The sequence below is a fragment of the Salmo trutta genome, chromosome 1, assembly GCF_901001165.1.
Source record: "Salmo trutta chromosome 1, fSalTru1.1, whole genome shotgun sequence".
In the NCBI taxonomy this organism is placed as follows: Eukaryota; Metazoa; Chordata; class Actinopteri; order Salmoniformes; family Salmonidae; genus Salmo; species Salmo trutta.
In genome coordinates, this window is record NC_042957.1 from 40,636,808 (window position 1) to 40,660,051 (window position 23,244).

At 44.5% G+C, this 23,244-nt stretch overlaps 2 protein-coding genes across 2 annotated transcripts; both read left to right on the forward strand.

Moving 5' to 3' along the window:
- Positions 1–227: 227 nt before the first annotated feature.
- LOC115192607 (rho GTPase-activating protein 20-like) lies at positions 228–14,056 on the forward strand. The gene is made up of 4 exons (XM_029751346.1): positions 228–425; positions 5,537–5,625; positions 11,461–11,631; positions 13,888–14,056. The coding sequence occupies exons 1-4, from the start codon at positions 228–230 to the stop codon at positions 14,054–14,056; spliced, it is 627 nt and encodes a 208-aa protein (XP_029607206.1).
- A 1,061-nt stretch (positions 14,057–15,117) lies between these two features.
- Positions 15,118–22,728, forward strand: LOC115195892 (T-cell activation Rho GTPase-activating protein). The gene is made up of 10 exons (XM_029756239.1): positions 15,118–15,255; positions 15,894–15,978; positions 16,717–16,770; positions 17,271–17,319; positions 17,643–17,806; positions 19,371–19,532; positions 19,741–19,850; positions 20,358–20,538; positions 20,807–20,903; positions 21,092–22,728. Exons 2-10 carry the CDS (start codon positions 15,952–15,954, stop codon positions 22,342–22,344), a joined length of 2,097 nt encoding a protein of 698 aa, XP_029612099.1. The 5' UTR covers positions 15,118–15,255; positions 15,894–15,951; the 3' UTR covers positions 22,345–22,728.
- Positions 22,729–23,244: the final 516 nt, after the last annotated feature.

The window sequence follows — 23,244 nt, forward strand, 5'->3', positions numbered from 1 at the left end:
ACTAAAAACATAATTCCCTTTTAACATTATGGGGTATTGTGTGTAGGCCAGCGACACAATCTCAATGTAATCTGTGAGGACAGATGCTGTAGACGAGAAGCAAGTACAGGAAGTGAACATGAACAGGGGGGAAAAAACAACAATAATGCTGACACGGGGATGAAACAGACAGATATAGGGAAGGCAATCAAAATGTGAAGGAGTCCAGGTGAGTCCAATGAGTGCAGATGAGAGGGGAAGCGGGATCAGGCGTGACAATTCCACCCCCCTCTAGGGGCGCCACCTGTCCTCCCACCTGGGCAAGCCTGACGGGCCGGCTGAGGCATGGGCGCTGGGGTGGGAGCATAATGAGCCGGCTGAGGCGTGGGAGCCCGACGAGCCAGCTGAGGCGTGATGTGGGATGGGCGCCTGCCGAGCCAACCGAGGCAAGGAAACCTCTCGAGCCAGTTAAGGCATGGAAGCCCGACGAGCCAGCTGAGGCACCCCTGGTTCCTATGGCAGCGGCACCCGGACCCGACATCACCAACAAAACAAAAACCTCCCTGATGTTTTGAATTTTGGTGTCAGCATTCTGTGAGGACAGATGCTGGAGACGAGAAGCAAGTACAGGGAGTCAACATTTAATGAAACATGGACAGGAACAGAATACGGACAGTGTCTGGACAGGAGAAAACAAAACGACAATAATGCTGACACGGGGATGAAACAGAGGAAACAGACAGATATAGAGAAGACAATCAAAACGTGAAGGGGTCCAGGTGAGTCCAATGAGCGCAGATGCGCGTAATAAGGGTGACAGGTATGCGTAATGAAGGGCAGCCTGGCGCCCTCAAGCGCCAGAGAAGGGAAGCGGGAGCAGGCATGACAGTAATTCATTTTAAATGAATACTTTCGGAAGGCATCTGCAATATTATGACCACATTCAAAGACCGGGCCGCCACACCCTCAGCCTGGTACACTTTGTCCAGTTGATTTGCTGAGAACCGGCACTGTTTATTTGGAAGCACTGTGCTAGGATTAGCCCTGGCTAGCCTTTTTGAAATTACTCTTACCACTAGCCATCTTACTCAAGCACGGAAGCACTGGCTACACAAGCAGAGCAGAAAGTAGTGGGTTTTTAGCGAACACAAAACCAATACCAAGAGTAAAAACTTGATTACTCTCACCCCACTAACAGACACCTAAGTTGGAGCCAAATCTCTTCATGTAAATTGTAAATTGCGTTACACGTTATTCCTTCATGCGAGCTGATGAGGGAAGACTTGAGGAAATGAATAAGAGCTCCGATATTATAGCCAGGAAGGCCCCCGAGGGTGGGTGGGCTCAGCATCCATTGGTCCGTTGGGGGGATTTCTGTTTTTGTCAGGTGAATATGATAGGTCGTTGACTCTCCATAGTTGTACAGAGTGACCGACTGAAAGGGAACTCACGTCTATAGCATTCTTTAAAAAAATGTATTGGGTAGATCAGCTTTAATATTGCAGAATGATTGTAGCTTCCATCAATGTAATTGTCTGAGCACTCGTTGGATGCTTTTCCTTTACTCTGCGGTCCAACTCATCCCAAACCATCTCAATTGGGTTGAGGTCAGGTGATTGTAGAGGCCAGGTCATTTGATGCAGCATTCCATCACTCTCCTTCTTGGTCAAATAGACCTTACACAGCCTGGAGGTGTGTTGGGTCATTGTCATGTTCAAAAACAAATGATAGTCCCACTAAGCGCAAACCATATGGGACGGCATATCGCTGCAGAAAGTTGTGGTAGCCATGCTGATTAAGTTTGCCTTGAATTCGAAATAAATCTCTGACAGTGTCACCAGCAAAGCAACATCACACCTCCTCCTCCATGCTTCATGTGGGAACCACATATGCGGAGATCATCCGTTCACCTACTCTGCATCTCACAAAGACACGGCAGTTGGAGCCAAAAATCTCAAATTTGGACTCAGACCAAAGGACAGATTTCCACATGGCCATTGCTCATATTTCTTGGCCCAAGCAAGTCTCTTCGTCTTATTGGTGTCCTTTAGTAGTGGTTTCTTTGCAGCAATTCAACCATGAAGGCCTGATTCACGCAGTCTCCTCTGAACAGTTGATGTTTCGATGTGTCTGTTACTTGAACTCTGTGAAGTATTTATTTGGGCTGCAATTTCTGAGGCTGGTAACTCTAATGTCCTCCACAGCAGATGTAACTCTGGGTCTTCCTGTCCTGTGGCGGTCCTCATGAGAGCCAGTTTCATCATAGCGCTTGATGATTTTGCGACTGCACTTGAAGAAACTTTCAAAGTTCTTGACATTTTCCTGATTGATTGACCTTCATGTCTTAAAGTAATGATGGACTGCCGTTCCTCTTTGCTTATCTGAGCTGTTCTTGCCATAATATGGACTTGGTATTTTACCAAATAGGGCAATGTTCTGTATACCACCCCTACCTTATCAGAGCACAACCGATTGGCTCAAATGCATTAACCTCTAAAGGAGCGGCCCCCCCCCCCCAAAGGTGCAGGGCATGACAGTACCCCCCCAAAGGTGCAGACTCTGGCAGCAAACCTGAACCTATAGGGGAGGGTCTGGGCGGACATCTCCCCACGGTGGCGGCTCCGGTGTGGGATGCAGACCCCGCTCCGCTTGTGGCTCCGCCAACTTCGGTGGCGCCTCCGGACCGTAGATTGTCGCCGGAGACTCCGGAGCGCAGACTGTCGCCAGAGGCTCCGGACCGCAGACCATCGCCGGAGGCTCCGGACAGCAGACCGTCTCTGGAGGCTCCGGACAGCGGACCGTCTCTGGAGGCTCCGGAGAGCGAACCGTCTCTGGAGGTTCCGGACCGTGGACCATCGTTGGAGGTTCCAGACTGTGGAACTGTCGCCGGAAGCTCTGGACTGGGAACTGTCGCCGGAAGCTCTGGACTGGGAACTGTCGCCGGAAGCTCTGGACTGGGAACCGTCGGAGGCCTGGTGCGTGGAGCTGGCACAGGACGTCCCGGGCTGGGGAGACGCACTGGAGGCCGGGTGCGTGGAGCCGGCTCAGGATGTACTGGACCGTGGAGGCACACTGGAGGTCTGGAGCGTAGAGCTTGCACAACGTCTGCTCCCATGGAAGGCGATCCTTTCTGGCCCGGATCTCTTCCCACGTCTAGGATCCCTTACCGTCCAAGATATCCTCCCATGTCCAGGATGTCTGCTCCACCTGGCCATGCTGCTCGGTCCATTTGTGGTGGGTTCTTCTGCTACGATCGTTGTTGGAAGGATTGGACCAAGGTGCAGCGTGGTAGGCGTACATCTTACTTTATTAAATGAACACTGAAAAATACAAAACGTAATATATAGTAGGGCTAAACAGCACAGTACTAAAACAAGATCCCACAAACTACAGGTGGGAAAAAGCTGCCTAAGTATGATCTCCAATCAGAGACAGCGATAGACAGCTGCCTCTGATTGGCAACCATACCCGGCCAACAAAGAAATAGAAAACATAGATTGCCCACCCTAGTCACACCCTGACCTAACCAAATAGAGAATAAAAAGGATCTCTAAGGTCAGGGCGTGACATATATTTTCAAAGAAATGTGGATCATCATTATTTGGTCCGAAAGGTTAATGAGCCATATCTGTTTATGGTCCAATAAAATATTTCAAATCATTCATATATTTTGTGGATCAGTTTGGACAATTTGCACATTCGGATCATAATTCATGTTAATTAATATCATCACCCCTTTTGAGTTTGAGCCCATAGGAGGAGTATATTTCACCACCCCCCAGTCCTTTTTCCACACAACTTCATCTAAAATTGTTGAATGAGTTTCCTGTAAACAATATATATTTGTTATGTGTGCTCCCTCTCCGGCCTCAAGGTCACCAGGCTGCTCATTATAGCGCACATCTGTCACCATCATTACGCGCACCTGCGTGTCATCAGACTCACCTGGACTCATTCACTTCCCTGATCACCTTCCCAATATATGTCACTCCCTTTGGTTCCTTCCCAGCTGTTATTGTTTCTGTTTCATGTCTCTGCGTTGTTCGAGGTTCTTGGTTTGTATTACGTTTATTTTATTGAAACACACTCCCTGAACTTGCTTCCCGACTCTCAGCGCACATCGTTAATATTTACCGGATCTTTAAGCCGGTAAATATTGTTTGTCTTTTCTTATTATCTGCTAAGCCATTATAATTTGAACTGGCTATACTTATTTCACCTTTGACCTTTCTGATTGGAACATATGTCAGTGATGGCTTTGGTATGCAGATAAGGCTGTTTTTCTAGTGCCTGAAGAGTGAAATTTCTCCCAGAAAGAGGTGGGCTGTGTTCCAGGAAAAGAGACAGCCTTTTTCAAGATGGATTGAGGAAATCCATATGTAGTTGTTTAACTGGGGAGATGAGGAGGAAAGAGTAGGACAACAGGAGAATGACTATCCAAACCAATTGGACCTTTCTTGACCATTTTTTTATTCTGGGGTGGCAGCGTAGCCTAGTGGTTTGAGTTGGACTAGTAACTGAAAGGTTGCAAGTTCAAATCCCTGAGCTGACAAGGTACAAATCTGTTGTTCTGCCCCTGAACAAGGCAGTTAACCCACTGTTCCTAGGCTGTCATTGAAAATAAGAATTTGTTCTTAACTGACTTGCCTAGTTAAATAAAAATGTCTGTTTGTACAGTATGGTAGACCAAAGAATCATGCCTACTATATTTGTAACTTCAGATACATTTTACCTACTGTAAAGTTGGACACAGCTTTCACCCTATGTGACTCCTCCAAAGCTATGTGTGTGGTGACTTTACAAGAACCCTCATTCATTTCTAACAAAGAATATAGAGCGGCAGATGAGGGTGGTGAATTAGGGAGGCTGTGTTTTAGTTTTCCCATGCCTGAACAAGCTGTCATTGTTTTAGCCTGAGCCAGTTTGCTCTAGAATGTTGTGGGCCTGACAATGGGACTGGAGCCCTGGTTCCACAGTGATGGGGTGGGGGCTGGGGAAACGGGCTGGACAGAGTCTGTGTACCAAATGGCATCCTACTGCCTATATATGGGCCCTGGCCTTAGGTAGTGCACTATATAGGGAATAGGGTGGCATCTGGGACACAGACAGAATGTCAGTCCATTTCCCTCAGGCACTCATGTAGAACAATCTGGACGAGAACGGTCTAAATCAGGCTTTGCCAAACCAAAACATTAACACAGAGGGGACACAGGACTGAGTTTCAGAAACCCTGATCTGAATGATGGCTGTACAAATGAGGTCCAAATGAGGTCAATTTGGAGGACCATTATAGGTCCAGCTTTGTCATAATGAGCCTGTACAAAGATATGGCTATAATGGATTTCTGAAATCCAATTGAAAATGTCACAAACTCAGTCTGCAGTTACTGTATCTATGAATCCAAACCTTTTAACATTATTCTATTCCTATGCCGTTTACCCTGAAGTAATTTATTTGATCGACTTACTCAGAGAAAGTGTGAAATGGCAGGGATATGTATGTGTGACAATGTACAGCATATGCTAACATTATGATCAAACCTTCTGTTCTCTCACAGCACCTTCGCAGTTTGGCCCAGAGGCGTCGTTCCGCCCCGTCCCTGGCTTTTGAGAAGGCTCTGGGCAGCATGCCATGGTCCTCCATCAGGTGAGTTTGCTCTGCTCCTCCTCTACTCTGTTATCACTGTAGCATCTGCTGCCACCACCCATCCCAGGGGGCAGTAGAAACCCCCTCCACTCACAGCCAGCTGCCACTTTGTCAGATTCAATAGATACAAATTGGATAAAAAGATTTAAATGGAAAGAAATAGGATAGAAAGGTGTTTCAAACGTCAATGGATAGACACACCTCTTTTTGGTTACGATCTTTTTGTTCGAATTTTATCACTTTGATACACATTTATGAACTACGCTTCTAAACCACCCTCATTTACATGTGAAAAGACGACTTATTCATTACCGTTTAACTATTTCTTCAAAAGCAAAGCACAATTCCAAGAGACATGTAATTTACACAAGAACACATTATTTTATTGCAACTCTAAACATTATTTCACAGCCTTTCATACATTTGACATACAGTACCAGTAAAAAGTTTGGACACCTACTGATTCAAGGGTTTTTGTTTATTTTTACTATTTTCTACATTGTAGAATAATAGTGAAGACATTAAAACTATGAAATAACACATGGAATCATGTAGTAACCAAAAAAGTGTTAAACAAATCAAAATATATTTTATATTTGAGGTTCTTCAAATAGCCACCCTTTGCCTTGATGACAGCTTTGTGCACTCCTGGCATTCTCTCAACCAGCTTCATGAGGTAGTCACCTGGACTGCATTTCAATTAGCAGGTGCGACTTGTTAAAAGTTTGTTTATGGAATTTCTTTCTTAATGCATTTGAGGCAATCAGTTGTGACTAGGTAGGGGTGGTATACAGAAGAGAGCCATATTTGGTAAAAGACCAAGTCCATATGGCAAGAACAGCTCAAATAAGCAAAGAGAAATGTCAGTCCATCATTACTTTGACTGACCTTCATGTCTTAATCAGGAAAATGTCAAGAACTTTGAAAGTTTCCCTAAGTGCAGTCGCAAAAACCACCAAGCGCTATGATGAAACTGGTTCTCAATGAGGACCGCCACAGGACCGGAAGACCCAGAGCTACCTCTGCTGAAGAGGATAAGTTCATTAGTCACCAGCCTCATAAATTGCAGCCAAAATAGATGCTTCACAGAGTTCAAGTAACAGACACATCTCAACATCATCTGTTCAGATGAGACTGCGTGAATCAGGCCTTCATGGTTGAATTGCTGCAAAGAAACCACTACTAAAGGACACCAATAAGAAGAGACTTGCTTGGGCCAAGAAACACGAGCAATGGTCATTAGACTAGTGGAAATCTGTCCTTTGGTCTGAGTCCAAATTTGAGTTTTTTTGTTCCAACCGCCGTGCCTTTGTGAGACGCAGAGTAGGTGAACGGGTGATCTCTCCATGTGTGGTTCCCACCATGAAGCATGGAGGAGGAGGTGTGATGGTTTGGTTGTGCTTTGCTGGTGACGCTGTTGCTGATTTAGAATTCAAGGCACACTTAACCAGCATGGCTACCACAGCATTTTGCAGCAATACACCATCCCATCTGGTTTGCCCTAGTCCCACTATCATTTGTTTTCAGCAGGACAATGACCCAAAACACACCTCCAGGCTGTGTAAAGGCTATTTGACCAAGAAGGAGAGTGTTGGAATGCTGCATCAGATGACTTGGCCTCCACAATCACTCAACCCAATTGAGATGGTTTGGGATGAGTTGGACCGCAGAGTGAAGGAAAAGCAGCCAACAAGTGCTCAGCATACTTGGGAACTCCTTCAAGACCGTTGGAAAAGAATTCCAGGTGAAGCTGGTTGAGAGAATACCAAGCGTGTGCAAAGCTGTCAACAAGGTAAAGGGTTGCTTCTTTGAAGAATCTCAAAACATTTTGATTTGTTTAACACTTTTTGTGGTTACTACACAATTCCATGTGTTATTTAATCATTTTGATGTCTTCAATATTATTCTTGAATGAGTAGGTGTGTCATCTTTTGACTGGTACTGTACGAACAAACATAAGATCAAACTTCCCCCTGCTGTGACCACTAGTTGAATGGTGTCACTATGACTACACCGACTGAGGTGTCATTGGGAAAGGGGGCTACAATGCCCACTCTATGGTAACTGAGGACACAGATCTGGCCACTGTTGTCTTAACCCACTCAGAGCTCCCTCATCACCCCCAATGTTCAAGACTAGGGGAACTCTGAAGAAACAGACAGATTAGGGGGGATGGAAATTGAAATCAGAAAACAAACAAGTGTGGGGTTGTGAGGACTGGCGAAGATAAAGTAAATATCACATTTAAAAAAATTCATTAAAAAAATGTTTTAATGAACCATATAAATATCAGAAGGACATAGGGGAATAATCTAATAACCCCAGCAATAACTGACTGTCCATCACATTACATATTCAAGGTCAGTCTTCGAACATAAAGTGATCTTCCCAGCCTGTGGTTCAAGGGATTACTAGTAAATGCAATCCATATAAGGTTGATCTAATGTGGCTCACATTAATACAGTCCTTTGACAACTGGTTGCTGAGAACTATACCCATCTATTTTTTTCTCTCTCATATAGAACACTACCCAGTGGTGGAAAAATGACTCAAGTGAAAGTCACCCAGTAAACTACTAATTGAGTAAAATTATTTGGTTTAAAATGTATGTAAGTATCAAAAGTTAAATTCCTTATATTAAGTAAACCAGATGCCACTATTTTATTTCCAGATAGCCAGGGGCACACTCCAACAACCAGACATCATTTACAAACGAAGCATGTGTTTTAAGTGATTCAGCCTGAACAGCGGCAGTATGGATGACCAGGGATGTTCTCTTGTTAAGTGCATAAATTTGTCAATTTTCCTGTCCTGCTAAGCATTCAAAATGTAACGAATGCTTTTGGGTATAAGGGAAAATGTATGGGGTAAAAAGTACATTTATTTTCTTTAGGAATGTAGTGAAGTAACATAAAAAGTTGTCAAAAATATAAATAGTAGGGCCTCCCGAGTGGTGCAGGGGTCTAAGGCACTACAGTGCTTGAGGCATCACTACAGACCCGGTTCGATCCCAGGTTGTGTCACAGCCGGCCGTGACTGAAAGACCCACGAGCAACGCTCACAATTGGCCCAGCGTCATCCGGGTTAGGGAAGGGTTTGGCTGGCCGGGATTTCGTTGTCCCATCGCATTCTAGTGACTCCTTGTGGTGGGCCGGGTGCCTGCAAGATGACTTTGGTCACCAGCTGGACGGTGTTTCCTCCGACACATTGGTGCGTCTGGCATCCGTGTTAAGCGAGCAGTGTCTAGAAGCTTAGCAGGGTTGTGTTTTGGGGAATGCATGGCTCTGACCATTGCCTCTCCCGAGTCCGTAGGGGAGTTGCAGCGATGGGACAAGACTGTAACAACTACCAATTGGGAGAAAAAAGGGGTAAAAGTACAAAAAATATAAATAGTAAAAGTACAAAAAATATATATACCCCAAAAAACTACTTAGGTAGTAATTTTAAGTATTTTTACTTATGTACTTTACACCATTGACAGTACCCATCTATACCATCTCAAATTCAACCAACGTATTATTACAAATGTTTTTTAAACAATTTATAAACTATACAAAAAAATGAACAGTTTATAAAATACTTATAAACCCTTTCATAAAGTATAGTGTTATGAAAATGTATATGGTTTCATCACATGGATTCATTTATGGAATTTTCCATATGACTGAATGATGTCTGGAATAAAAACCAGTCTTTGATCAGCCTCAACAGTAGTTCACACCAAGACCACCACAGTTCCAAACGGACAGGTGGGGGAGTCCACTCCAACCAGACAACTTAACTTCATCAGAGACGTCACACTCCCACCCATTCAACACACAAGCAAGTGAACCCTAAGCTACAGTGAGGGGGCGGAGGATGCTAGTTTCACTACAGTGGGTGGGACAAGCGTCTTTGACGTAGAATATGATCTTTAAGCCTATACTGATAATGTTGAAGTATGCTAAGTAGTGATGTCGTGTAGGCACTGTGTCTAGTGGTAAGGCCAAGTAGGTCGGAGAGTGTAACCTAGGAGAGTCCCTCTGTGATATCAATTTGAATATCTGTACAAAAAACACATTGAAAGAGGGACATGAAGACAGAATGAAGACATAAGTTCCACATAGAATACAATGTGAATTCTCAAAACCATTTCTCTAATGCAATTTACTTCATGTTCATAAAAGATAAATAATAGTTAGCCATAACTTATACGTTCTCCATAAATGCACAAAGCATGGGAATGATACTGAGTGTTTTTGTTTATACTGTAAAACATTATGTAATGAGTGAATATATTTTTGTTCTGAAGAAGATTAGCAACATTGTAAAATGTTAATTGCTACTTGTTTTCCATGAGATACAAACAAGCAACATCTTTATTGTTAATAATGATTGTGGGAGGCAAGAAAAAGGCCTAAAAAGTCAGAGGAAACCTGAGAAGAGTGAGGGTGTTTGAGTGTGAGGGAGGTGAGAGTTCTAACCTCATCTGATGTGTAATAGCAAATAAAAGAACAAACTTTAATACGAAAACTGTCGTTCAAAGCCACACATACCATTTCAGAGTCCTTAAATGCATTTGATATCCTTTTTATAGATGTCATACAACATGCCCTTGTGAGAGTCATAGCAACAGGCTGGAAGCCAATTGTCATGTGTGCTCCCTCTCTGGCCTCTAGTTCACCAGGCTGCTCGTTATGGCGCACACCTGTCACCATCGTTATGCGCACCTGCGCATCATCAGACTCACCTGGACTCCATCACTTCCCTGATTACCTTCCCTATATATCCTTTGGTTCCTTCCCCAGGCGTTATTGTTTCTGTTTCATGTCTGTGTGCTGTTCGTGTTTCTTGTTTTGTATTATGTTGCGTTTTATTTATTAAAACACTCACTCCCTGAACCTGCTTCCTGACTCTCAGCACACATCGTTACACCAATATGAAGATAATTGCATTTGCTCAATATGTATTTGCTCTACGTTTTGCATACGTGGTCCTCTCATTCTGTGTCTATGTTCAAGAAAAAATAAATGTCTGCACTCTGGTATGCTCCCATGGTGATTTAATCAGACACACATAAAAGACAACATTTTGATCCGAGTTGGATCTTCGTCAGGTTATCCGAAACGTTGTCTTTTTTATGTGTCTAATTAAATCACTATAGGAGCATACCAGATTTGCTGACATAATTTTTTTTCTTTGATACGTTCTTCTGTCCTGTTGGATGTGGATGTGCATATTATTAAATGTGTTGTCTTTATACATTACCGTACATGATAGTTTCATCTGTTGCTGGCCCTAAAACAACCAATGGGATAAAACGTGGCAAATTTGATTGATATTATGTCATAATAAGCAGTTTTGTTCATTGGGAAATATGTGATACAATTTCCAGTATACATCACAACAACCTCTCAATAATGAAAACCTGTGCAAAGCCCATGTTCAGTAGTGGTAACACACCCAGTGCTGTTATATTCATGCCTCCCCACCGGAGATCGGGTTTCAATCCCTGTGTCCTCCTTTCTTCATCATCCCCATTTACTTCTGTGCTGTCTAAATAAAGCATAAAAATACTGTTGGTCTGAATAATAAAATCTATAATTTAAAAATAAGTCATAATGAAAAGCTTGCCTAACATTGATCTGCTGGTAGTGTAGGCCCTGTGTGTTGAAATAACTGACCTGAAATACCCCCCAAAATGTATGAAACGATTCTGAAGTTCTGATGACAAATGATCCGATGTGGTCATATGGCAAAAATGAAAACTGACCCTTAAATCCACCCACACACGCACCGTGCAGGCACACAAACATAGTTCCTCCTTAGTTCTGACCCCCACTCTCTCTACCCTAGGGAGGAGGCTCCGTGCTGGGTGTCGGTGGAGCAATGCCCTTTCGTCCTGGGTCTTAGCAGTGAGAATGCAGAGCTGGTCCTGGACGCCTGTGTTCAGATCACAGAAGGCATGAAGACCAGAAGGAGACAACTCTTCCTCTTCAGTGACGTGATCGCCATCGCCATGCTCAAGTAAGATATGGAACATGATAAGAACACAAACTCAGCAAAAAAAGAAACGTCCCTTTTTCAGGACCCTGTCTTTCAAAGATAATTCATAGAAATCCAAATAACTTCACAGATCTTCATTGTAAAGGGTTTAAACACTGTTTCCCATGCTTGTTCAATGAACCATAAACAATTAATGAACATGCATCTGTGGAACGGTCGTTAAGACACTAACAGCGTACAGACGGTAGGCAATTAAGGTCACAGTTGTGAAAACTTAGGACACTAAAGAGGCCTTTCTACTGACTCTGAAAAATACTAAAAGAAGATGTCCAGGGTCCCTGCTCATCTGCGTGAGCATGCCTTAGGCATGCTGCAAGGAGGCATGAGGACTGCAGATGTGGCCAGGGAAATAAATTCCAATGTCAGTACTGTGAGATGCCTAAGACAGCACTACAGGGAGACAGGATGGACAGCTGATCGTCCTCGTAGTGGCAGACCACGTGTAACAACACCTGCACAGGATCGGTACATCCGAACATCACACCTGCGGGACAGGTACAGGATGGCAACAACAACTGCCTGAGTTACACCAGATACGCACAATCCCTTCATCAGTGCTCTGTCTGCAATAGGCTGAGAGAGGCTGGACTGAGGGCTTGTAGGCCTGCTGTAAGGCAGGTCCTCACCAGACATCACCGGCAACAATGTCAGCCTAAGGGCTTTTAAACCCACCGTCGCTGGACCAGACAGGACTGGCAAAAAGTGCACTATATTGACGAGTCGCGGTTTCGTCTCACAAGGGGTGATGGTCGGATTCGGAATGAGTGCTACACCGAGGCCTGTACTCTGGAGCGGAATCAATTTGGATGTGGAGGGTGGTGTCTGGGGAGGTGTGTCACAGCATCATTGGACTGAGCTTGTTGTCATTGCAGGCAATTTCAACGCTGTGCATTACAGGGAAGACATCCTCCTCCCTCATGTGGTACCCTTCCTGCAGGCTCATCCTGACATGACCCTCCAGCATGACAATGCCACCAGCCATACTGCTCGTTCTGTGCGTGATTTCCTGCAAGACAGGAATGTCAGTGTTCTGCCATGGCCAGCGAAGAGCCCGGATCTCAATCCCATTGAGCACGTCTGGACCTGTTGGATCGGAGGGTAAGGGCTAGGGCCATTCCCCCCAGAAATGTCTGGGAACTTGCAGGTGCCTTGGTGGAAGAGTGGGGTAACACACATCAGTTTATGTTTCAGTTGTTGAATCTCATACACATATTTACACATGTTAAGTTTGCTGAAAATAAACGCAGTTGACAGTGAGAGGACGTTTCTTTTTTTGCTGAGTTTATATATACTGTCTGCATAGCAACACACACAGACACCACATAGATTGTCTGAGTTTTGCCTTCAGAGAACAGAACTGGTTAACCTGCATTTCCTCTCCCCAAAGTCCTTCAATCTCTCTTTCCCTCCCATCACTCTCTCCCTCCTTCCCACCCTCCATTAATTCTGCATCCTAAATGGTAATGTATCTAGCCCAGCTCATATGGAGGGAATATGGTGCCAGGCGTACCGGTTTGTGTCAAGAACTGCAACGCAGTTCAAGAATGGTCCACCACCCAAAGGACATCCACCCAACTTGACTCAACTGTGGACAGCATTGGAGTCAACATGGGCCAGCATGGCTGTGGAACGCGTTCGACACTTTGTAGAGTCCATGCCCCGACAAATTGAGACTGTTTTGACAGCACACTTGTGACTGAAGACAGATCCTCAATACAGTTGATGCCAGGCTTTACACAAAATCACGTTCCCTCGACAAGGCCTGCAGTAAGTGCGTGGGTCTATGGATCCACACGCGACAAGGTGACAGTTTCAACGTTGTAGCTAATCAAAATTGGTGAACTAGGCCTTGAGCGAGTGCCTTCCTACTCGCGAGCTGACAGGCAGGCAGACAGACACAGGAAGCTGATCATGGAACACAATGCATTCATAAAGAGAGAAATCAGATCATTTCCTGTTTCTGAGTGATAAGCAAACAATCACTGATTTAGAAATAGATTACAATAATGAGGAATACATTAGTACCTATAGCAACCATTGGGATAGAGAAGTGGATCATGCAGGTTTCTCGGCTTGATGAGCTGAGATACAGTCCTAGCTAGGCCTGATGAAAACATTAACTGACTCTCTAAATTCTCAACCTGCTAGCCCTCATATACCATCCATGATCACATAATCCTCTCTCTCTCTCTCTCTCTCTCTCTCTCGCATATTTAGGTCCAGTGCTAGCTACCGTCTGAAGCACAGGGTGAGTCTGGAAGATCTGTGGCTTTATGGCTTTGAGGACGAGCCAGAGGAGGAAGAGGGAGAAGGGGGAGAGATTGACCTCAGGACGTCCCTGGTCCTGGCCTGGCCCCTTGCCTTCTGTGTGGTGTCCTTCCAGTGAGCATCAGCCATCCTCTGTGTGCATACATGAGTGCACACTCATACATGTGCACACACACACACACACAGACGCGCAGGCAGACACTCAGGCAGGCAGGTGCACACCTGGCCCCACACACACACACACACACACACACACACACACACACACACACACACACACACACACACACACACATTTTCTTTTTGACCATTTTAATCATGGTAAGGTACTTTACTGTTACCCAGAAATTATTTCATATTGAGATAAAAACAGCTGTATTGTACCTGGTTTGGATGGTTTCCAGATTATGAATGAAGTAGGGAAATGAGAACAGTCTACACCATCACAAGATAATGGCTGGTGAAAGAGGAAGTGTTGAAGCTGACCATCAGACCTAGGATCACATGTCAGGGGCTTTACAGCACTTTATCAGAAAGACTATCTTTGAAATATAGAGGGAGTGTTGAAATTGCATGGGCACAAATAGACATCAACATTGAATAAAACAATTGAAAGGGGATAGAATAGTGACTGAGTAACAATGAGTGTCTGTTATGATCAGTAATAATAGCTATCCCTCGTTGGTCTAGATATGGGTCATTTAGTCATGTTACTGGGGTCTGAGTCATGGACTCCCACAGTTTCTTTTCAAGCAAACAGTCAAATAAGACTGTTTGAACGTTGTTGACTAGAGTCATTCTTAGAGTCTGTGGTTCAACAGTTTATTGCACTACAGATTACCAGTAAGCACCAACAGTATATGAACTGGTCAATCTGTATAGTGTCTGTAATCAAAATCTAGGCACAACCAAAGATGAAAGAATAGACAGGAAAAATAAATGCAAAATATGCACTTTTAAAAGCCTAACACAGTTATTACTATCATCTATACAGGTGAGTGAGGGTTAGTTTAAGTTAGTCTCCCTCATGTCTCTTTCCACATGGCGACAACAGCAGCAGCCCCAACACATAGAGGAAGTGGAAGGTGTTTTGGTCGGGGCCGCCATGACGCTGCTTCCTGTCCCCATGACTGAGCTACAGTTTCCATCGCTCTAGTTAAAAGAGCCAGAAGGCGTGCTGTGTCTCTTTAGTCAGTCTGTCTGTCCATCCGTGTGTTTGCTTCGTTCCTCTTTCACTGTGGATTAGTAACGCCCATGCTGTTATTTTGCCTGCAGCTCACCTGAGGTAAAAGAACGCTGGTTGGATACTCTTCACAGGTAAACACTACTATTATCTCCATATATAATACAAATGCCACTTGATTGAGCCTTAATGGGTAACTTGGGTTACTGGGTTATAATATATGAAGATAGTCATTATGTGTAGTAACTTGCAGTATCAATGGGACTGTACTGCTAATCCCATTCAATTAGATATAATAACTATTGAAGGACTGTGAATAGAATTAGTATTATAAGCATACCTGTGTTGGAGATGGGAACTGTATTTTAGTGAATATTACAATATTCTTCATGATGTCAGAACTTATAGTTCAATATAGCATATAGTTCCAATATTTTTTTCTGTCATACAATTGTTAATGGTTATCATTATTTTCACTCATATTCAAATTAAGATTTGATCATATTCAGAATATCCATTTGATCCTCTTTTAAAACACACACACTCGCTCACACACACACACACACACACACGCACACACAACGGCAAACACACCCTTTTGACACATACAGAGAGCGGTTGTGTAGAGACCACATGTACGACAACATCCATCTAACTAGGGAGTAGTCACCCTCTATTATGGCTCGCGAGAATAACTAGGGACTGACTGCAGATCAGTGAAATATTTGTATATAGACGTATATATTTTATATATGTATTTTCCTCATTCCAGGAAAATCAAAGCAGCAAAAGAGAGGGCAGGTTCTACCACACCACCCCCAAGTGTCCTGATGAAGGTGCTGAGCGGCAGTATCACAGTAAGTCTATCGCTTAGGCCATGTCCCAAATGGCAACCGATTTCCCTATACAGTGCACTACTTTTGACCAGGGCCCACAGGGCACTGGTCGAAAGTAGTGCACTATAGGGAACAGGATGCCATTTTGGATGCAGCTTTATCCTACTCTCCAGTGTGCTAAATTTACAGAAACAGCTATCAGAACACCTGAAACAGAAGAAAACTGTGATCTTTATTACCATAGCGCATACTTTGTAGACTGTAGTCATAGTCCCTGATACATCGCACAGATTCTTGTTACCAAAGGCGGTGATGGCAGATACTGTAGAAACGATGGTTATACTTTCACCTGTGTCCAGCCAATCCTTGATATCGATTTACCAGTGTTCTGCTCTGTCATTGATATCAAGATGTCATTGTATTGCACCGTATACAGCCAATTTAGAGCATTGACTTGCATTCTATCTCTTGCTCTCATGTTGATGGCTCTTGTGGCTCTGAAGAGGCATATTACCTCTATAAAGGGCCATTATCAGTAAAGACGGAGTATCAGACATTCTTAGAAAGGCGCTCAATGCAGACACACTTTGCAGCACCATTCAAGCATAATAGGCTTTTGTTTGACACCATTCAAATTGTATTTATAGAATTGGAATGAGCATACATTGACCTTTGCCTAATATATAGTATAATTGCTTCTGGAAGGAGTCACAACTTTCATCTGCACTATAAATAATAATCTCTCTCTCTTCGTTTCAGGCTAAAACTCTAACAGGAGGGGGCATGGAGCCTTCTATCAAGTTTTCGCTTGATGTGAGTTCCGTACAGTACACTTTCTGCTTCTTTCATCCATGTGTCAATTGTTCTGGTTCAACATGTGTTGGGGAGAAACACCTTGTATGAGGTTATATCAGGCTTATTTTGAGGGTTTTGGGGGGAATTCAGACCACTGCAATCTGTTTATCAAATAGAAGCACTTATATAACCCAAGTGTATACATTGTAACACTTTATTGATACTGTACAGTGATTGTGCTTTTTTTAAGGAGGGTTTGTGTTGTTTCATTCAAGTGGAGGACCTTGTGTTGTTCTTGAGGGTACATTAGTTTGAAAGTGGTGGGCTTTTTTGATGGGTGTTATTGAAGGGTAAATTGTTAGGGTGATTGGGGAGTTTGAGGAGGGAAAGGGGGCGGGTTAGATAATTACCACCCCGCACCCTCACATGGAAACAGGCATGCAAACAGAGGGTGTGGCTCCCCTGCCACATGTTCCTCATACATGCTCATGACTACATCTCCTGTTTTGCGTTTCCAGAGTGACGCAAAGATCCCCGCCCTGCCCAGCTGTGTAACACAGCCCATTGGTGAGTTTGAAAAACAACATCTCTGAACCACAAGGTTGGTTAAGGGCCCACAGTGTGTATATGTGTGTGGGTGTGTGCCAACTTAGGCAGAGAAAATAATTCAAATCATAGGAGAGAGAGAGAAACAGGACATGCCAATGATCAGTGTGAATGTCAAGCTAAAATAAGAATGTCAACTTATATCTTGTGTTTATCTCTCTCTCTCACACTCGCTCTCTTTCTCATGAATGCTATTGGTACACCATAAACCGTAATGCCTCCTTTATAATAGTGTATGCTATACCTACACAAATTGCCTAAATGTTTGGCTTCTTTCGTAACAGAAAATGGTAGCAACAGTAAGTGGAGCATCTTGAGGAAGTTGAGGAGAAGCTCCACCCTCACCAGCATGCCCTCCCGTCCAGACACAGACTCCAAGAGCCATCTGTTTGGACAGTCTCTCTCCAAGACCTGCCCAGAGGACGGGACTCTTCCGAAGCCCATCAAGGTACGTCAATCTACCAAACTGTACCACAACTATCTTTGTTCTGTAATATCTTTGTTCTGTAATATCTTTGTTCTGTATTATCTTTGTATGTCAGATTTTCATAATTTGTACAAGGTGTGGATTGAGTGAGAAATAATAGACAGCTGTAATGAAACATAGTGACAGCTAATGATTTGATCTGCACCTCATTCTACCAAGGTGTTTAGTTCAAAGGGTTTATTGACTAGGGCACTTGATCAATCAGGCCATTCAATTGTTACTAATAAGTGCAGTTAGTTACCAAAGCACTTGGTAATGGTTGCTAAGGACCTGCTTGTCTGCAACCCAACCACAGATTGAATCTATGTGATGTTCCACTTCCAGCTGACATGCGCAACGCACCGTCTGTCTCAGTCTGCCCCTGGCCTACCCCTCACAGAATAATTTAAGCATATAGGGCTCCCGAGTGGTGCAGCGGTCTAAGGAACTGCATCTCAGTGCTAGAGCCGTCACTACAGACCCTGGGTAGATTCCAGGCTGAATCACAACCGGCCGTGATTGGGAGCCCCATAGGGCGGCACACAATTGGCCCAGCGTCGTCCGGGTTTGGCCTTGGTAGACAGAGTTGCAAAGAAAAAGCCATATCTCAGACTGGCCAATAAAAATATAAAATGAAGATGGGCAAAAGAACACAGGCACTGGACAGAGGAACTCTGCCGATAAGGCCAGCATTCCGGAGTCGCCTCTTCACTGTTGACGTTGAGACTGGTGTTTTGCAGGTACCATTTATGAAGCTGCCAGTTGAGGACTTGTGAGGCGTCTGTTTCTCAAACTAGTCACTAATGTACTTGTCCTCTTGCTCAGTTGTGCACCGGGGCCTCCCACTCGTCTTTCTATTTTGATTAGAGCCAGTCTGCGCTGCTCTGTGAAGGGAGTAGTACACACAGCGTTGTATGAGATTTTTTTCAGTTTCTTGGCGATTTCTCGCATGGAATAGCCTTCATTTCTCAGAACAAGAATAGATTGACGAGTTTCAGGATAAAGAACTTTGTTTCTGGCTATTTTGAGCCTGTAATCGAACCCACAAATGCTGATGCTCCAGATACTCAACTAGTCTAAAGAAGGCCAGTTGTATTGCTTATTTAATCAGAACATCAGTTTTCAGCTGTGCTAACATAATTGCAAAAGGGTTTTCTAATGGTCAATTAGCCTTTTAAAATGATAAACTTGGATTAGCTAACAACGTGCCATTGGAACACGAGTGATGGTTGCTGATAATGGACCTCTTACGCCTATGTAGATATTCCATAAAAAATCTGCCGTTTCTAGCTACAATAGTCATTTACAATATTAACAATGTCTACACTGTATTTCTGATCATTTTGATGTTATTTTAATGGACACAAAAATGTGCTTTTCCTTCAAAAACAAGGACATTTCTAAGTGACCCCAACCTTTTGAACGGTAGTGTGTATATATATAACATGTACACACGCACATCCACAGCAGGTCGTTTGACTTGTTCATGCCATTTCTCAGCCTGGTTTGACCTCTTTCCTCCCTTGTTCCTCTCTCTCCCCACCAGGATATATTGGTGCTGCTGTGCAAGAAAGGCCCCTCCACAGAGGGGGTGTTCAGGAAGAACGGCAACAGTAAGAACCTGAAGGCCATCAGGGAGCAGCTCGACAGCGGGACGGAGGTAGAGATGGAGGCCTTGCCCGTGGTTCTCCTGGTGGGACTACTTAAGGTAAAGAATCATCCATGTGTTCACTGATTTGTCCTTTCCTTTTCCATGTCTGTCCATCTGCCTGTCCACCTGGAGCAGGGAGACAAAGGGAGAAGCAGCTCTATGACCTCCAATTAGACCTGTTAGTGTGTTAGCACCTATTGCTACTTATCAGCAGTCTTCTACTGTATTATGTTCTAACCCCCGACACCTTCCCTCCTAATTGCAGAGTTTTCTGAAGGAGCTCCCGGGTAGCCTGCTAGTGTCGGATATGTATGAGACCTGGATGAAGGCCCTGGAGACTAAGGAAGTCCACCACAGAAGCTTAGAGCTCAAAAGGTAAGGTACCAGCCATTAAAAAAGAAATAACCTAGAATCAGTTTGTTTTTATTTTTAGTGCAGCATTACCAAGTTACTACCAACTACTAGTGAGCTGATGCTAGGCTAAATGTAGCTTTAGCAACTGTACCACCTGTTGAGCCATCCCCATTGGTGAACTATATTACTGTTGTACTTGTGGGGCATAATCTTATATAAAACTGTAGGCTACATGAGAGGCCGTAGCCGTAAACATTATGCTAATGTGAGACTAATGTAGGCATTTTGGTTGAAAACCCTACCCAAAAAGTATTTGACATTTAGGTGTTGCAAAGAATAGATTCAGGGGGCTTTTCAATTGAGTTTTTTTAGAGAGTCAGACAATGAGGAAGTAGTGCCTCTACCCTCAATGTGTACACTTATTTTTAGTTTCCTCCCCCTCTCAAAAAGAGAAAACAAATTGCGAGCGGCAAACTGATCTACATTTTTTCCTGTTCTTTTTCTCCTTCCCTCCCTTTCCCCTCTCAGAGTGGTAGACAAGCTACCAGGACCTAACATCCTCCTGCTGCGGAACATTCTGTGTGTGCTCCATCACATCACGGAGAGCGCGGACGCCAACATGATGGACGCCAATAACTTGGCATTGTGCATTGCACCCACTCTGCTGCAGAAGGACATCATGTCCTTAGATGTGCCGACCGTGGAGAAGGTGAGAATCCGGTTCTGACTGGACTCTTTGAAGGTGCCAGTGTGGTTTTCATGTACGAAAACAACCGTGTGTGTGTGTTTGTGTCTGTGTGTGGGCCTATAGCTTTGCATTAAATGTATCCTACTATAGTCTGTGCTGAAACAGGACTGAGTTGTTTAGCAAAAGGAAATGCCAAATCTTCACACTTTAAAACAATGTTACTTTCAATCACTCAACCATTGTTCTAAGTAATATTAACCTTTTGTGTTCTTTGTGATGTTTCCTTTAGGTGATAGAGCTGACACAGTTCCTGATCGAGCATTGCTGTGACATCTTTGGAGAGGACGTCCTGAGCCTTTTGGGAGATCCCGAAGAGGATAACTCAGGTAAGTTAACTGGGCTGCTTTAGGTGCGACTCTCTGCAATGCTACACATTCTTTCACAGAAAATAAAAACATTCTGTGAACACAGGTTTCTGGGAACATGTTTCAAAAAGCTTGAAATAAAACAGAACAATGGGAATAGGAATCATACATTGTACACTGCAACTCATCAATGTTCTCTTTCTCCTCAGATTCCGTGTCGTCACAGCAACATGATTCTGCGTATGACAGCAACGACCCAGACGCTGAGGGGGACAGTATGGGGTCCACGCAAGTAGAGGGTGAGGGGGAAAGGGGCGGCTCGTCCCCATCTCTCCTCTTTGCGTGCGGGATGCAATGCGGCCCTATTCCTTCCAACACCATCTTCCACACCTTCACCAACAAGAAGCCCTTCAACCGCCGCTGCTCAGAGCCAATCATCTTCTCCTCTGCCGAGAAGAAGAGCCTGATTGGCCTGGCCCGTAGTAACGACGATTTCTCCGTGGAGGGGCGGGACTTTGAGGAGCATCCACTCAAGAAGCAGATCTCTGACTCTTTCCTGCTCCCAGAATGTGGTGTTACCAACACCAGGCACGCCGCCACGCTGTCTCTCCCCAAACTCGGTGGCAGCCAGACGATGACTTGGCGGCAGCTTGACCCGTCATGCCTGTCATCCTGCTCCCTGGAGAGCGCCTCCTCCAACACATCAGACATCTCCCTGTTCACCAGCCCGCCGCTGACATCCCCGGCCTGCCAACACAGGGGCCAGTCCACACTCCATACTCCCCTCTCCGCCAAGCCCAGGGCAGAGCCCCCGAGGGCGGACACGACGGAAGTGGTCGAGCGAGGCACCCAGTCCATGAACAGTAAATCCCTGATGAGGACCAAGAGCCTGGGGGCCTTTGGCTTCGCCTGGGGCAGTCTCAAGAAAGGCGACCTCCAGAAGGAGAAGCCTTTCTCTTGCGGGACCCTCGAGGAGGACTCCCAGAGTGAGGTGGAGGCCCCAGTGGCCGAGGCCCCTCTCAGGCAGAAGCGCCCCCTGTCTGCGGTGGAGGTCTTCCTACAGGTGGACAGCAGACTGCCCTCCCAGCCCCCTTCGTACGAGCAGGCAGTCCAGAGTGCGACTCAGCCCTCCCCACCGCATTATGGCTCCATGACTGTCAGTGCCGTCGCCGCCACTCTCAGCAGGAAGTCCCGCCCAGCCTCTATGAACGCAAACTTCCTGTACTCCTGTTCCGTCAATCAATACACAGACTGCTTCTCTCAGGGGATAGATGGTGATGTCACTGCAGCCCAACAGCATTCGGTCGGGTTCCGCCAGCGAGCAATGTCTGAGTCCGTGTCAAGAGCACGCCACGAGACCCTGTCACACCATGAGACAGCGTCACGCCATGAGACTGTGTCACAGAGGTGCAGCCAGCCTGTGTTCGAGGAGTATTCTTACACCAAGGAGTCCTACGTTTGAAGGCCTTTTTCAGACAATATGTTTCACTTTTTTCACTTTAAATGTACACAAATTAAAATGTGCAACTGATAGGTTGGACTTGCTGAGTAGTACTGTTTAGAGTACAAAATTGCGATATTTTACCTGAAAAGCTATTTATAAATAGACTCCTCTAGTTTATCTACAGTAAAGCTATGTAAATAATCACAATCTGAATCTGCAGGTATAGAGGGTAACAATATGCTATTGTTGGTATTATTTCCATTGTTTTACTTTTGTTAATATACTGCTATGTACTGTACATAAATGTGTACATTTGTGAAAATGTTTTCTTCCCTGTGTCTTTTTGTATGTCTTGACTCTACAACATCTTTACTTCCACTACAATAAAGCACCTTTATGTAACATTGTGACTTTGTTCTCCAGTTCTTACGGTAGGAGCACTAAAGTCCTTTGACTTTGCAGCTCTGAGTAGAATCAATTGGTAATTGCATCCTCAAGCATGCAGGGCCAGTCAAACAACCATGTGCTAATGCTAATACAAGAGATGAGCTCCCATAATTACATAAGCCATACTGCTTTCTTAGTTCTGCCATTAGTGAACTCATTAATGAGGAACTAACTGGGTTGGCCTCAAAGGGTCGGGGCGGTGAGCGTTAGACCAGTTAGGTCCAGCTTGCTCCTCCTTTCTAGGCCAGTTGTGCAACACCATCTAACATCCTTCATTGAGAGAACAGTATGTTCTGGCTGGCTGCTCGAGAAAGGGGAAGCCAGAAGCTGATCACGTGGACGGATTTGGTTTTTCTCTGAATCGCGCGTTGTTGCGGATGCCTTGAGCTGATCCGATGCCACTGCTTCCTCTCTCAACTTTTTAGTGAGAGAGATTTCCTCTCTTAGCGTTGGTCTCTAATTCATTATTGT